The 17,071-nt window shown below is 39.0% G+C and overlaps 1 protein-coding gene and 1 long non-coding RNA gene across 6 annotated transcripts in view; one reads left to right on the top strand and one right to left on the bottom strand.

The window, feature by feature from the left end:
* Positions 1–16,796, bottom strand: part of LOC111250719 (mitoferrin-2-like) — a 43,599-nt gene extending 26,803 nt beyond the window's left edge. For 3 of the 5 annotated variants that reach the window (XR_015327837.1, XM_022806339.2, XM_086989350.1), the window contains exons 1-3: positions 16,473–16,796; positions 9,991–10,213; positions 7,263–7,495 (exon numbers count right to left, since the gene is read on the bottom strand). Coding sequence is in view for 4 of the 5 variants with exons in the window: in XM_022806339.2 (XP_022662074.1) it covers positions 7,263–7,495; positions 9,991–10,213; positions 16,473–16,586 (570 nt within the window). In the remaining variant the exon portion in view is untranslated. Of the gene's footprint in view, positions 1–7,262; positions 7,496–9,990; positions 10,214–11,862; positions 12,035–16,472 lie in introns of those variants that run through there. The other 2 variants (XM_022806341.2, XM_086989349.1) reach the window with 2 other exon arrangements.
* On the top strand, positions 13,411–16,537 carry LOC147755605 (uncharacterized). Its single transcript, XR_015327838.1, has 3 exons — positions 13,411–14,546; positions 14,822–14,972; positions 16,410–16,537. It is a non-coding gene; the product is annotated as an uncharacterized LOC147755605 (long non-coding RNA).
* Positions 16,797–17,071: the final 275 nt, after the last annotated feature.

Raw genomic sequence — 17,071 nt, 5'->3', positions numbered from 1 at the left:
TCTGTCATAAGGATAAAACAAAAAGTCGTCCGAAATGAGGAAACAAACAGATGGGTTTACTTCTGTCGTAAAATGGCGCTGTATGGCCAAACTCTGATGGTGCTAAGGCCTATTGTACATTTTTTTTTCGTTTCATGCCCTTGAACCCTGCTGATCGCAGTTCAGTCCGTCCAGCGTGAACTTTTCTCATTTGAATTTACATTTTCTCCAGCGAAGTGCTCCGCAGAGAATGATTATTTCTCCCATACGTACTTTATATTGAAATAATCGTGCTGAAGCACTTTTGTGTTACTGAAATTGAGGTCTTCAGAATAACAATGAAAGGCTAACGTACAACAAAAACCGGGGACAAAGATCCATCACAGATTTTTGGATACCGATTTGAACGATTATTGCGATACTTTCTTGAAAGTATCAATATGAAAAAAGAAAAAAAAAAAGTATCAATGAAAGACAGTCATCAATTTTTTCTTCAACCAGAACTTAGGAACTGTGTGAAAGTCACTGCTCCAAGCACCAATCTTTTGGCTTTACACAGTGATATCACTGACAGGAGTACTTGCAACAAAGCGTACGTTCATCACTCCATGATTTTGAATTTTCGTTTCGGATTTTTATACGTTTGGATAATGACGAAATTGTCGAGCCCAGACGTGATCACCTTCCACCAATGTGTTAACTTTTTTTTGCATGCTCTCCTTAATCTGTGTATGTTTTCCATGCTTCAACAAAACGGGCGGGAATTCCAGTAATCACGCCATGGTTTTCGCACCATCATGCTAACACACGAATAGTGTATTAGTATAGCCTGGTTGAAACTCTGAGGCCGACACGTGCAAACACGAAGAAATAAATAGACTGACACTTTAGCTGTCCTAGCTCTTAATTATACCATTTTATACATAATTAATCTCAATTTGTTTCAAGATTTTTTATTTCAATAATGATATTTAAAGATGTGACAAAAATTGAGTCTCAAACGTTCCATTTTCGTAGTCGCATGACTTGTTGATAAAATCCTTTGCTACAAGAAAATCTTAGTCTCCTTGGATGGCAACCATATAATCAAGATATACAGAATGGGGCGTTTAAATTTAGAATTCTCCTTATGCTTTGTTTCTAAGGCTAAACACAAACAAAAACAAGAACTGGAATTTCAAGAACATTGCTTCCATGTTTTGGAAATGTCCTTCTCAACAATCATGTTTACTAAAAATAATCGCTATCCATCGCGGTTCGAGGCCTAAAACTTGTATTACTAACATTTTCGAAGAGCTCCTTAGTAAACTTGCAAATAGCTTATGACAGTAAGCGTGCATCAAACGCTACTGCCAAATGTCAACTCATTAAAGTGTTGGTTAGACGCGCTATATAAAAAAAAAAACAAATTTCGGGTTGACAGTAAGCCAGAAGTCAAACGAATGCAAGGGCCGAGAACAGATAAAAAGCTAAAAAAGGCACAAGAGGTCTAAAAAAAAAAGAATGTTAAAGTTTTATTGGCAGCTGATACTGTTTTTTTTATAAGACAACCGTTAATTTCTCTACCAGAAACCTAGGTCAATCAAAAACGGCCTCGTAAACCATTTCTATAACTTTTCGAGCTCTTAAATCTAAACCCTACTGAGGATTGCGGTTTGCCCTAGGAAAGCCTTTCTCGGATTTCTCACCACAGGAGAGAATTTCTAACTTTGTCGGGACTCGTTGAGCGTGGAATGATATTAAGTTGTCAGGAAAGTGTCAACAGCTCTAGACATTTAATGACCCGATTTGGGAGAGTTAATTCATTTGGGTCAATACGTGTAGCTCCCAAACGTCGAGCTTTTTTTGTAGCCAGCTTTGGTCAAACGGCTTGAATTTATTTGGTGGTGGATGTTTAGTTCTTTGGCGATATAGTTTCTTAGTTATTGACGTGTCTGCTTTGGCGTTCCAATAATTTCATCCACTCTTCCTGCGAATGGTTGGAAAATTTCCAAAAACAACACAACCACCTTTAAGCGGCTTTTCCCGCACCTGGATCATAAACAGCACAATCCTCTTGTTGTTTCAGTTGTGCGTGTGCCTCTATTGTGGTAACCTTATGAAATCTCTACAGGAATTTCGTTTATCTTTCATTTGAATAACTAACTTTAGTATATCTACTACTGTTAAATGTCAGCTTTTAAATGACAACAATGCTGATGCGACTTACGTTACTTGAGATGCGTGACTTTGGAGCCATATAACTGGAAAGCAGTCACTACTGTTTTAATAAGTCAACAGTTAAGCACCGCGCTAATTCCGAAAGCGACCCACTGTTTCTCGCATCAGTTTGAACGCGCCATATTGTAAAGCGCATCGACAAGTACGTGGAAATTAACCAGATACGGCAAATTTTCCAGCTTTAATGTTGGATATAGTTCAGTATGAAACAACACGCTACTTATGACAGAGTTTTAAACTGTCTAAAAAAGAAGATCACTTCTTTTAGCGTATTTTAGATATCTGAATTCAACCGACCTCTATTAGTAAACTGACACTAATAAATATTCTGTCAAATTATGTGCCAAGTCAATGAAAAATAATGGATACCTTTTATTTTCGCTAAAGCCATTTCAAGCAGGATAAGTTCAATACTGAGGAGCTACTATCAACTTCAATGATGCGACAAGAAGGTCATCGTATAATGCGTCAAACGATACGCCGGATGGGTTTATTTTGGTCTGATCTACTTCTGTTTACTGCGTTATATTTATGTGCTGTTTGTGCTTGAGTGTCTTTCCAGTGACAATGATGGTTCCAACGGGGCCCGTGAGAAAGAGGTAATCGCCGAATTACAGATGGCGCGCGAAGCGGCTCAGTTTTTGACCAATCATGATTGGCCAAACAATTCTAAAAATGTGGCAAATAAACATCTGGCGCTGTTTATGTATTCAGCCTTGAAATCAGAACAAGTGTTTAGCTAAAAACTATCGAAGTTAGCACCACGCAAATGAACGGCTTCCAGTTTGGCTTCAAATTTTCCGGGTAAAATATCAGCGGAAAGTGCTACAAAACCCCCTAAGACCAAATCTAACTCGATGACTAGTTCATGCTCACATGGAACTCACAATATTTATTGTATACATTGCCATCTATTGCAGAACCCCCTGGTATCCCTTGAGCTCGTTACTTCAAAAGTAGTCGTTGACAATTTATTTCAGGGAAAGTTGTAAAAGAAGAAGCCAACCGTGTTCATATATATATATATATATATAGAACTTAAAAACTACGCTGCTGTAATGTACAGCAGCTAAGAAAGTTAAAGTAATTTAAAAGTGAGATTATCCAAAGCACACTCAAATCTCCTCCTGACAGGTAATACTCAATAGTAGCACCACAACGCCGAAGTACCGTAGACATCCCTTTGAGACAACAAGTTTACGATAATTTTATATGCAACTGTAGCAGATTTTCGATGCATATACGAAACCACCGACGACCATTTGACTTCCGACTATGACATTGACATTAGGACGTTATCCACTTATATTCTCTCCAAATAAAGGTGACGGCGTTTGACAACAGTAGCAACAACGACTATCGAAATTGTCTTTGATTATTAACAGCAACAGCGAGCAACGCATATCACCAAAAGCGCAACTATAAAATTGTGCGTGTTGAGCGAACAATTTTCGTTTAAAATTTGCGTCAAGATACCTCAAGAGTCAAGTCAAGAGTCCCTCGTCACTTCTATAGCATTGCGGTGTGGTACGTAATTCGATGGAGATTAAATTGTTTACTGGTGCAAAAGTGTTGAACCACTTTATTCAGACCATCCATATTAATGGTAATGCTGTTTACAAACAGCTTGTCCAGTATGCACATGAAACGCTTACACTGAGCAAAACTATTCGACATCAGTAGCAGGTTCCGTTATTATCCGCCTGATGAAGGATTATAGCTGATGATCCGCGTGTTTTTACCTGTCGCGTACGTTAGCCGATTTTCTGAACAAAGATTCTCTTACACAAGAGAACAACACGATCACTGGCCACTCACCATCATTCTGCCAAACGTAACCCACCTATAGCAACGAGAGACGCATTTTGAAGAATCAAAAACATGCTATATAACTTTGTTTGTGTGAGATATTCAAACGGAACTCGCTGGCATACAATGCCTCCAATCTTTTCATTCGAATCGCGTAATCAGGTAGAAATACGTGAGCGCGATGAGCTGAATTTATTTAAGATGGTATCATACGAGCGGGTACATGTTTCTTTTTTATATTGAATTGTGATAATTAGATTAAATACTGCTTTAAATATATCGCTAACTAACGATTTGTGGCTGAATAACTTTCAGTAGGGACGTTACAAAACTAGCAAATTTATAGAAAAGATAATTTTCTGGTACCTGGCCTAGCTGACTTTAGGCATCGCAATATATAAGACGCCCTGGTTATAAATTATGTGAGAAGTCTAGTTCAGTCCAATTCATTCCAAACATGTAAAAAAAACACTAGGACAACCGATCTCCAAAGGTCGTGGCCTGTCACAAAAACGGGATGAAAACCCGAGCCTACAGCTGACCGACTGTTTTCTTTCTATAACACTTTGTAAGTGCACATGCAGTTTATATATATATATATATTATTTACAACACAAACTTATATGGTCAGCTCTGAAAAGCTCTGACAGTTGCAATGAGGCTCATCGACGCACGGAATTTGTGTAATGCTTTTGGTTGGAATATTAGCCAATATGCGAACAGACGTAGCTACCCCAGCAGTATAAATGCTATTGTCAATGCAGGGACGATCCTTGTGTCGGTCATGTGTTAATTACGGGAACGATTTGGAAAACTGGGTTCTAGTTCGCGCGGCTATAATCGCGATAGAAGTTTCTGTCCTGTAGATGTTGGTTACCTATTTTGGCTGCAACAATCGTTGATGCCACAACTCCAACGACGGCTTTCGTAAAAGAAATAAAACTTGCATCGGAGGCAAAAATCGAATCGCCCGTGTAAATTCTATCTCAAAAAGCTGTGGACGCCATTATGCGATCCTATCACAAGCAAGCATTATCAATGGTCACTGCTGGTATTGGTAGTAATTCCTGACTAGGCGTCTGTAAATGTTATATACTCAGTCAAGATGCTTCGAACAGTCAATTAGTTTTTAAACGAACGCTGCTCTTGTATTTATACGAAAACATATGAAAGCGAGAAAACTAGTCTACACCAGGAAGATCTACCCATAGTACAAGTTCTGTCGGAAGATGCAAACAGCGCGATACCTATTCTACGAACGAACCAGCAGGTTATCAGCTTTATGCCAGAAATAGGAAACCTCCATATGAAGGAACGCTTCCAAGACACGTGGCCTTTCTTTGATAGCTTTATGGCTATGTGATTGTGCCACGATACAAGTAAACGCCTTCTAGCTATCGATGTAGTCAAAAATATGTTTATTCCACTAAAACAAAAAAGGTGATTTTGCAGAGAGTTAGTTTATCTGTTTATATTATTAACTATTTATATTGACATGATAAGATTTTTTAAATCGGATCATTTGAAATGTTTCTCAAAAATGGTTTCAAGTCTTTTTGATAAAAGTACGTATGTAGTATGTAAGATATGTAGCAGCGTAGCTAAACTGGTTGTTTCTGTCATTGACAAATATGAATATACTGCATTTTTGGGATGCATGGTGGGTCGAGTAGTGCACAATATAAAATCATGCTTGGAAAAAAATTAAATTTGTACTTAAAACAGGTTTGCTTAGAATGCTGATTCTCTAGCTAAAGATGATTATAAGACCTCAAAAACAAGCACTCTATCTGTGACTGTACAAAATTATTTTACAGAGAAAGAGACAGAGATAAGCGAGTGTACCTTTTGCAACGATGGGCTCTAGGCGATCCTTTTCATCATGAATTTGATTCATATGAAAAACTAGAGTTCTTGACTAAAAATGACCTAAAAATTCTTGACAGATTGTTTTTAAAGGCCCCTAACAACGGCTGCATTGTCGTCACTTTCACACTGTGAGCGTCGCATACCGTCGGTAAACTATTAAACCAATATATTGGTAAAAATGACAGCTATCATGTTAAATAATGAATCATTTAAGGCAGTATCAATATACTATATGTTTGATATTGATCTAACTAAATCTAGGATACACGATACTTTACTAGAGGCTACCTCACAGCTCATGACTTCATTAATTATGCCAAACCTTCTAATATTCATCAACTCACAGTTTTTATGTGGTCATGTATCTGGTAGAGTCCTTTGTTGTCAATTGAAAAAAGCAGAAGCGTTGTTAATGAACCCCCTATATTGGTGATAACAATTGTCAGAGCTTAAGCAACCCAGCATTAATAGTTCCACAACCTTTACTTGACGAATGCCTGTAGCGCAGTAAACAACCTTGTCAGTTCCACTCCTAAATAATTCCCTTACCGGATTCAGCTTTAAGGCCACATAAATAGAATTGATAGTCGTTCGGTGTCGTTGGATTTCAAGGCAAGCCTGGCTGTTTAAACGTCTCATGATGACACCATAATGAAAAAGGTGCTGGACCACTTGGACTATTTATGACTGATATATAATAAACCAATTCATAATCATGTGTGCTAGAAAAAAAAAAACAGCAAATGCAGTAAAATATGTAAGAGTTACCCAAAGCCAGGGCATCAGAAAACAAAACAAAATCCAGCTCTAACTATAAGCGTGGAGTTCATGTCTGGAACGAAACTATCTCGAGTCAGTAAGAGCGAAAATTTCCCATATAAGTTTTAGCCTCAACTTCCAGTCGAAGTATTGCAATTCACTACTTCACCCGTTTTGCATAGCTCTTTTTACCTCGTATACTATCGGGTAAGGTTTAACTGTATTGCAATCGCCATACATTGAATAAATTATAACTCGCCTAATTAGCTTACTATCATAGTACCGAAAAATGGTAACCAATATTAAGTCGTTTTAGAAAGCACGAAATTTGTTATATTCCTGGAGCTTAATGACTCCACCCACTGCCAGTTCCAACATATCGACTCGAAGGCGTGCTCAATCTCTTTATTTAAACATCTCATTTTCGAGAACAGTACTTAAAAAAAAAGTTAGGTTTTCTTTGTAGAGAAAAATACGTTTTCCTGTGAAATCAGTCAGTATCATAACCAGATTCCATGTTATTATTGACGTCCATTATGGACCCTGTTCAATTTTTTTTGCACAAAAATATGATTTCATCAATTAGCAGAAATACGAAATCAATAACACCAAATGTTTGTACTTACCTCTTGTAGGAACTCATATGCGACGAAATGGATGCATTGAAAAGGGATATTCATAGAGAGTTGTGTGGTAAATGAACGATAAAATGCCCGCATGCCTTCAGAACGCCAAATATGCCCGAGACATTCCATACAGTTCTTGTACGGACTACCGTACACTTGCATCCTCTGCTTAACGACTTCGGCAGGATTCATCACTGAATCATGCATTATCGTCGCTAGACCACCAGCCACACCTGGAAAAAATATACACAATGAACATATGATTACATAACGACTTGTCAACTAGAAACAATAATCGCGAGCAAAGATTGTATCAACAATTTATCATACGAACTAAATTAGAGCGAAGTAAAACAATCTATAAAATAGTATCCAAATATATGATACGTCGGCCATGGTATCGGCATAAAAAACTTGTAAATCTACCGAAATCCTTCTCTTGCATAAGGTTTTTTGACAAGGTCCGTATATCGATACACTGAAGGATCCCGCTCGAATCGACTCCAGGTTTTATAGGACCTTTGCTGTTCCCGGTTTACGTGGATTTGAACAGAAACTTTTACAGTAGCTATGTATGTAGAGCGAGCGTAGGTGAAATATAGCGTGTAGTTGTGAATACATATTATGTCGAATCAATTGGCTTTAACTACACATTAGGCTACATTACAAGCGGATCTGACAGAATTTGAAATTGAATAACACTTCAGTTATTTGGCCTACGATGGTGATTTTCAGTGCGTGTTAGATGTATTGCTCTTTATTTTTCACACACTTGTCCTAACGCTCTGGCACCTCCTGGACAGCCATGTACCTACTATTCTCGTTCCTATATGTATTGTCTATATTCATGACTCCTCAAAAGAAGCAGACAATGGGACAGGCTTGCCCATTATTTGCCCTTGTTAGGGCATGAAAAGCCATGTAATGACACGAATTGAGATCAGGAGAATAAGTGAGTTGAAGCTAGCGTTGAATTCTCTTTTGCTTAACCCAGGGAGTAATTTAGGCATGGCGATGAGGGCTAGCGTTCCCATCAATTAACCAGACTGCGTGCTTTCGACTGCCATGCTAACAGTCTATGAGACTCTTGAGGAAGTGGAAATAGCAAGTTACGTTTATTTTTTCATTTTTGGTGGATACCTCATAGTAGCAGGTACCACTGGTACCTATTTGAGGTACTACATCTACTTTTACTCGAACCTACTCGATACTGTCACCGAACTCGGTTTCTCTCCAGGGTGACACCATTGTCCTGTCTAATACCTCTCTGGCTGAGGGTAGAGACTGAATCACATCTCGTCTATTGCGACCGTACACTCCTGGCGGTTTTTTTGTTGATTAAAGTTTCACAGATTGCACGCGATACACACCACACGCATTTCCAATTGGCCTGGAATCAATCCATGAGGAACCCATTTTTTACTCAAGTAGCGCATTTTCTAAATTTGGACTATACTTTTGTAATATGGTACATGTAACTGCCGGTTTTAACTGACGAAGCCCTTATACCCCAAATTCTGCCTTTGTGAAAAGCCTCCTTAGTTGCGGTAAAGTGTTCCTGTCCTTGAGGTCTCGACACTTCCTCGTTGATCTTTAGTACCCGAATCTCTATTCTTCAAACGTTTGCACCATTCACGTACTATGCTTTCACTCAAGGCGTCCTTGTCTATTGTCTTTACCAACCTTTAATGAATGTTTGCAGCGCTGTGGCCCCAAAGACTTAATTATTGAGCAATGTTTTCAAGATTAAAACATGTTTTCCTTCTGAACTCATTTATCCTGGAATAAACTCAACTAATTTTCACTTACAAATTTCAAAAAGACTTAGGTTTCAATTGTTAGCGGCACAGAGTTGAAAAGTTGTTCAAGTCCGAATTCCGCCGGATTCGCTTGTAACAGCTTATGTATATGTAGATATATAGACCTGTCAGTTAATTACAGAGCCGTTTGTAGAGACACATCTATGAGCCATCCTGCGTCATCCATACCATCGATTGATTGTATTAAGAATAATATGCTGCTACATAGGCCAGATATGATGTAAAATCTGTCGCCAGTCAACATTTTCTCCCGGTGCTCAGTAACGGACAAGACCATGCTAAAAAACTTACCAAATGCGAAAAATTATGTCAGCACCATCGTAACTATAAGCATGACCTTTTGGGTAGAAACCTGAGAGAAGTGGTGACTGCTAAGAGCTTATTATACAACATTTATACGCAGCGACTGTAGCATGCAATACTTGATTGAAGCTCGATAAAATCCTAATGTCTTTATTAGTAAAATTTGCGCTTGTAGTAGATCGAAAAAAATGGTTTAATGGGAAATGAGCTCTGAGACTGTTTTACATTCTAAAAGAACATATATTTAAAATAATTAGGGTAAATTAAAAACTGTATTTGTTGGTTCTTCTGTGATGCAAGACGAAAGTGGCAGCACTAGACAGATCTTTAAGAATGTCGCTATATCAAAATACGGTGCCAATAGACGTTCACTACCAGCACCTTAAAGAACTTTATTTAGTTCATACCTAAGTGTCTTTCAGAAGCTGGGAGAATCTCGAACTCTACAATGATAATCCATTTTAACATAATATATTAGCGGCACAATTCAATTTTAAAATGACTAAAAACTATAAACTAAGGTGGCGCTGCATTTTTTCTGTCACAGTTTCAGCCTCGGTTGCCCTGACCCCCCTCAGACGAAGCGATGTGTAGTTGCAACTCACATTGACTTAGCGGATTGCTCTGCCTTTGATTAGTGCTCAATTTTCGTTTGAGCTTCTCGTAGGTACTGAAGTACAGTGCGTGCGCGGGTCCCGAACCCATTACAACCGCAGACATACCCCTGACAGGTCGGAGCATACCCTCGTGCCGAACCATCTTATATAAACCGTCCATCACGCCAGTATAGCGTGCACCCGCAGATGGGCGCAATGATTGCAATCGCGTCTGCAAAAGGAAACCGTACAAAAGTGAAACGTTCTGTTATAACAAGATCTTGTGGCAACCAAGGGAAGTAGAGAGATTTCACATGTTGCATCCATAGACACTGACAGTATTTCATAAAGCATATACAGTTACAACGCATTGTTGTCAACGTACTACTCAAACGCTGTGCTTATTAAAATTGCAAATAAAAGTAAATATGCAATTGCATATGTGGGAGAAATGGGTGCTCTGAAAGTTATTTTGAGTTTTATTTACAGAAATAATAAACCGCAATGAAGAAACCATAAAGTAAATCAATTGAAGTTATGTTTTCGGATTTAAATGGAACCGGTGGTTGCATAGACAGGTTTCGCCTTGGCGTACTATATTCTTAAAATACATATCAATCGTATTATGTATTTTTAACGTATACCTACTGCATGGATAGAAGTGAGTCGAACTTCGATACCATGGTTGAAATATGTTTAAGCGAAAACAGTTGAGCTAACTCTAGTTTCATAAAATGAGGTTCTGGATTCGATCCCCAGCTAGGAGTTCGTGGTTCAAATAATTCAAACTTTTAATTTCAACCCTTCTAATGTATTTACCCAGCGTTATAACATAATATTTGATTTTCCAGTCATGACACGTTTGAAATAGGCCCTCATGGTAGCCTGAGCATTGTTGCTCGTTGTGAAGGTACTGGTACTCAGAAATGTTCTATTTATCGCATTAGCGATAATTTTGAAGGTCAATTTGCTACGTGGGCCTAAGGATACTCAATCAAAGTCACCTTGCTTATAACACTTACCTGTTTCTTTATGAGTGAATGAACCTGCGCTAATCAAATTACTCAAATTATTATTACTACAAATATTATTATTACGGCGATCAGTAGTTGAACTAGTAGTCCAAATACGAGTGACAACAATTACCTTCAACTATGATTCTGGAATGCACAGCGAATTAAAAGACGTTCTATTGCAGAATGTCGTCATAACTTAGGGTTTCCCTGAGAATTTGGAGCTTTATGGTGACCATTAAGATACCGTCAGAACATACTAAACGAGAACCTGGTAAGAATAAGAAAAGCTATTCTATAAGGCTATGTTGGACTTGATTCGATTACCCAAAGGTATTTTCGATTTTTTTAATATCATAAAGAACTCCTTGGCGGCTGAGTAATTTGGAAAATATAGCAGAACGAACTGTAAAAGCTAGTAAGTACATGTGCAATCATATGAACAGTCTGTTCGAACAAATGTCGAAACTGCCTGGAAACAACTCCCTGATGTCAATATGGCTCTGGATCCAGCCAATATCACCGGAAAACACATATTCTGTGTGCCTTAAGTGTATTTTTCGCTATCTAAATTAAGTTAATGTTGCTTTATCCGCTCTATCCATTCTATAGGCAGTAGGTCAGTTTCAATCAACAAAAGCTGTTCATATCAATAGCCGCGTCTTACTAACGAAGCAATAGAGAAAAACTCAAAACTTTATCCGATGGGTCCAATCAGCAAAAACAGCTGTGTTACTAGAGAGCACAAAACGGGTGGGTCAGACGGTAACTGTTCCATTATTTAAATTGTAGTAGTAATAACCCGCGAACGGGCTATCTATGGCAAAGCTATTGTAAAACGCGCCTTGAAAAATCCTATCATATTCACCTGAATTCCTTTCACCTAAAGTTTGTCACTCAAAAATTCAAGATTCACAGCGCGGCCATTATCAATCTGCTATAACAGAAAGCAGCCAAAGAAAGCGTTGCCTTAAGCGTAACGGCTACCTAATGATTATGTCCGGGTACAGTCGTTCAAGTGTCTCTCAAATGTTCCGCCATACTGACTAGGACTATAGTATTATACTTACAACCTATGGTGAACACGATTATGCCTTTGTAAAACTGTCGAATGTGTAAATTTTACCTTACCTTTCTACAAGTTAGCAGCTACTAAGATAATTTCCAATCATATCAGATAAATTTGGATTAAGCTAATCATTAATAATAATAAAAATAAAATTGCATCCTTGGTACTTTTACAAATGCAAGAATACGTCTATCTGGTACAAAAGACTCTATACACTTTTATAATCAAGATGACATTTGGAGTTTCAAAAATTTGAAGCTGACTGCATAATATACGCAACTTTTAAGTGTTTTCTTCGATTCAAAAACAAGTACGTCCCAATGATGGTCAGTTTCAAAAAGGTTGATTACTTCGTTTTAATTAGTTCACTGGCGCTGCCGTCAGCTATGAATCGAATTTCCAGAGGCAATCCTTATATAACATTATCGTTAATGACAGCTGGTTTGATCATATAAGCGACGTGCGTATTCGTTACTAGCTCCTAGAGAAATTCCGTTGTGATCTGATACTCGATCTCGTATACCCCAATCAGCCTACTTTAAGCCAATCCTATATGACAAGCTTGCGCACAACTCGGTATCAGGGCATTTTCTGACTTAGCCATCAAACGTAATACACATAGAAGCTACAGAGTCATAAATGGAATGCAAACGTAAATGTCATCTAGGAAACAATGCTTAACTATGACTCCTATGAGATTCTATCGAATGTGGACACGAATTTTACCTTCGTAACTTTCCCTGTTCTGCTAACTTCAGAAATATCGACCCATAGAACAACTTGTAGTAGTCTCTCAAATGATGACCCTTTACATTTTCTTTGGCAAGCAAAATTTAGAATAGTTAAATGACGTTCAACAAGTTATAGAATACGAAAAGAAATTGTTTTGTGCACTTGCGGAAACAACTTTTAAAGTTGGTTTCTTAATTAGACTGCCCTACGTAATAAGCAGCGAACTTATTTAGCACTACAAATAAGTGATAATGGTATAGCAAAGAACAAATTGTTGATAGTGAAAAGCAGACATAACAAACGGCTATTATATATTTTTGGTAATTCATATGTAATAATGGTGAAAAAGTCACGCCAACTGGCCACGTCTATACCCCTACAAAATCAGTAAACATCTTGTAACGTATAACTGCATGGGCCCATTCGAAAAACTGAAGGCTTTACTTCGCACATGTTCTAGCTTCTAAAACGTCGCCTATTCATTTTTCTTGCAATAAAGTATTATTCTCGTCGGCAAGTCTCTAGATATGCACGAGACAGACCACACATTATGCTATAAATTCAAGTACATATAACTGTCTGGTTTACCCTGATAGCTACTTTCTTTTAGTGTTACAGTGGTTTTGTCTCTTCCGCACTTCGTCTGCTCCCCATTTCTTCGAGTATCGCCGACGCCATCGGTCGCCGGCAATCACTAACGTCGGTGGCGTCATTACCCGCGTCGCCGCTGTTGCTTGGAAGCTCTTGTAAAAGGCTGCCGCGTGCTGCTTACCGCCTGCCCGCCATTGCAGCGTCGGCAACTGGTACCGGTGGAATTGACAGAACACTAGCGGAAACAGTGGCAGCGAGCAGCATCAAGCAGCAATCGCTTGCAGACGCGTTCCAGAATTGTCAAGGCCACGAGTGACACAAGCAGGGCCAATTGTCGCACCATGGCGTTAGGTGCACCAGTAGATACGCGAAAAGACAAGAATGGTAAATGGTCAAGACGTATAAAGCGCCATTGAAGAGCGCAAGCGTAGCACTTGCAGTAGTATAAACAGCTAGAATAACATCAGCAACAACGTGTTGCATGTAATGGTCACAGTCATGTGCTTAACATGTACAACAAGCAACCATTACCAGATAGTCATTGCTAGGACAGAGACTACATCTAGTTGTTTCATGTGTTCCCATCAAAGCTTTCGTTAGCAAGTACGCCTACCGCATATTTCACATTAAGTTAAATCATGGATCAGACAATTTTTGGCACTGAGTGATGCTTCGTCTTAATTGCTGACTCTGAGAGAGGAAGAAAAAAGAGACTTACACACATTAGCGCAATAGTATATTCAACAAACTCTTTTTCAAAAAAAAAAAACAGGATTTGACAGTCGTATGGAACATAATAGCTAATGCGTGTCTAGTTGTCATTGTATTCAGTCGACTAGCTCTTAGGTAAATGCATGACACGATTATGATACAATTACAGTCAGCGGGTGCGTTTGCCCGTTGACTGTAGGACGGTTGACTTTTACAACCATTATTTCTACGACATTGCAAATAACCCAGTAAATCTGCCAAACTACGATATCACCGCGAAGTTGGTCGCCAAATCATATCGACTAAATCAACATATATATATGAAAATCATATTTAACAGGTCGAGTGATCTACAGTTCAAATTACTGTCGAACGGTTTACCGTTCTAAATTCGTTGGTATAGCCTGTAAAACGACGAATCTCGACGTAGAAAGACGACGATGAACCAGGTCAGCAGATTCTCAATAAAACAAGACGGAATGTAATTTAAATGTTATCCTATGATCGATGATTGGATTACGTGATTGTGTATGGATAGACCTTTTTGCAGCTGTCGCACTTAGTTTGTACTAAGTTAAAAGCTCTACAAGTTTGTCGCCTAACATACGCTGAGCTATATTTGTCACTTTTCTATAAATACAAAAAAAATTATTCGTTACTTCTGTAACTACGAAAGGAATCTGGAAGCTAGAAAATATTTTCTTCTTTAAAACTATTATTTTAGAGGCTCTGCCCTAATGTTTTGTCCTCATCGACACCGCTATGTTATTACGAATTCTCCATTTTGCTCTCCACGAACTTCGTAAACAACAACAGATCATTATATGGAAACGGCTTTCGACCACCGAAAGCAGCTTTGGATACACCAATCGAAGGTAAGACTACTTAAGCTACTGTATCTTCACGAGCTAGGTACTTTCAGCATTTAAATAGTGTCCTTTAAATAGTACTATATGGAATTCCTGTTGAATTTAATTATAAAGCCTTTTTCCTTTTATTGTACGTTTGTCTGTACAGCCACAGGCAGCTCATAATAAAAAGACAAACATACAAGTTAAACCAAAAAAAGTGCCAGCAAATGCTCTTTGCACTAGGAGCAAATTAATGAAATGCTCGCTTATTCATCGATATAATAGGATGTGTTCTTGTAATGATGCAGAGTACGTTTTGCTCTATTGAGGCAGTTGTTTGAATCGGATATTAAACATTAATAACGTATATTTATGCAATGGACGACATAAAAATGCGTACTTTATCCGCTCTATCCACGTGCGGTTAAAGCTCTGGCGCGAAGAAATTGCCATTCTTCCTTAACTGTTATTTGCAGCATCTTCGAAGACAGCTGGCGCCGCATGCTCAAACATTACAGCTTCAGCGAATGCTCTTCACACTTTTAGAAATAGAAGTACATTTCACACTATTTTTGTCGCAATATGTTTAACGTTAATTGTTGCTGTTTCATGAGTTTAGTAAACGTCTATGTTTCAAAGTCGTTTTTATAGATTCATGTTTTTTTGTCATCTAAGCTAGAAGGGAAGTACTCGAACCTACGAGTGGATTAAGACGCGTTGTCAAATTGGAACGTCCCAATACCTAAGTACATTCATTCACAGTTTCCTCATAGCAGCATCACTAATTACCAACGGAGAATGTTGTGGCAGTCTTTACCCGATTAATAATGTAACTATGCACAGAACATTTTGAAGGTGCCGACTATGCAACAGCAAACAGAGCACTATTAACTTTAGAAAAGCACGAGAGACGGTAAATACTCTATAGTGCACAATAATTGAAGAACCTACGCACCAGACACACTCTCAGATACATGGAAACAGATACACACGCAGACTCACGATAACCGCCACCCTGAGTTACTTCCTGATTCCAGAGATAATCAGATATATTCAGCTGAACAATCAGATATATGACCCCCAAACGCCGCCGTTCGATTGACCGGCTAGTAGAAAGTGAGTGAAATCCGTTAACATTGTGCTGTAGGGGGTGTCGTGACCCGTAACCGTTAAGATAATTCTTGTGTATAATCTATATACATTTCGCTTAACTTGAGCACCATCACAGAGGAATCCGCGCTCAAGACTAGACGGCGGACTTCTTGACGAAGAGCTTAGCAAGACATTCCGCGCACTCAGTACGATTGCTAAGAGGCCGCTCTGCCCTCGAGAAGAGCCTCTCTAGGCAAGGTAACGTACACAAAAAATGTAGAATGTATGCCAATTTACTCGATTGCAGCAACGACTGGCAACTAATTGAACCCCCCGTGACCTTGTATTTTTTTGTCATCTGTTGGGTAGCATCGTCAAGCTGAGACCATGTTCAAAAAATGTGCATCGATGTTCATATGCCTAGTTTCCTACCTTGACGGAGTCGAGGGGGTACATCACGCAGTGCTCCATAATCCCAGCAGCGGCTCCAGCCAGCATGTGGACGGGCGTCGAGGCCGAAGGAAGGCTTTCGTACTCGTCTTCCATGCCGTAAGGAGCTAATTACTAATCTGTACGCGGGACAACCGAGTTACACCTAATAGAGTTTCGTTGAATCAACGACAATGGTCACGTTTTACAATGAGGCCATCGCCAATATTGCACCATACAGAACGAGCGATAGATAAGGCCGGACGGATACCGCTGCTATACACCACACACCGCCCGACTACTACCACAGGAACACACCGACCAAAATGTACATCAGCACGAAAAGTCAAGATGGGGTCTAGCAGACGACAGATCTGCGGAGAGTAACAGCCAATACGAATTTCACCGCTTTAGAATTAACCCCGACGACGGAGCATAGCCCAGCTGTTAGCTGGACCGTGAAATCTCATTGTGCAAATTCTATTGATACCGACAACTGACTCGTTACGAACTTCAAGAAATCTCCACCCGTTATTTACAATGAATTCGCGCTCCCAGAAATAGGCGTATTTACCCTCTGTGTCTGTGAAAGCAGGTTGCCT

The sequence above is a fragment of the Varroa destructor genome, unplaced genomic scaffold (genome assembly GCF_002443255.2).
Source record: "Varroa destructor unplaced genomic scaffold, Vdes_3.0 BEIS01000005.1, whole genome shotgun sequence".
NCBI classification, from domain to species: Eukaryota; Metazoa; Arthropoda; class Arachnida; order Mesostigmata; family Varroidae; genus Varroa; species Varroa destructor.
The sequence above is the reverse complement of the archived record's forward strand: the minus strand, read 5'-3'. Positions and strand labels throughout refer to the sequence as shown.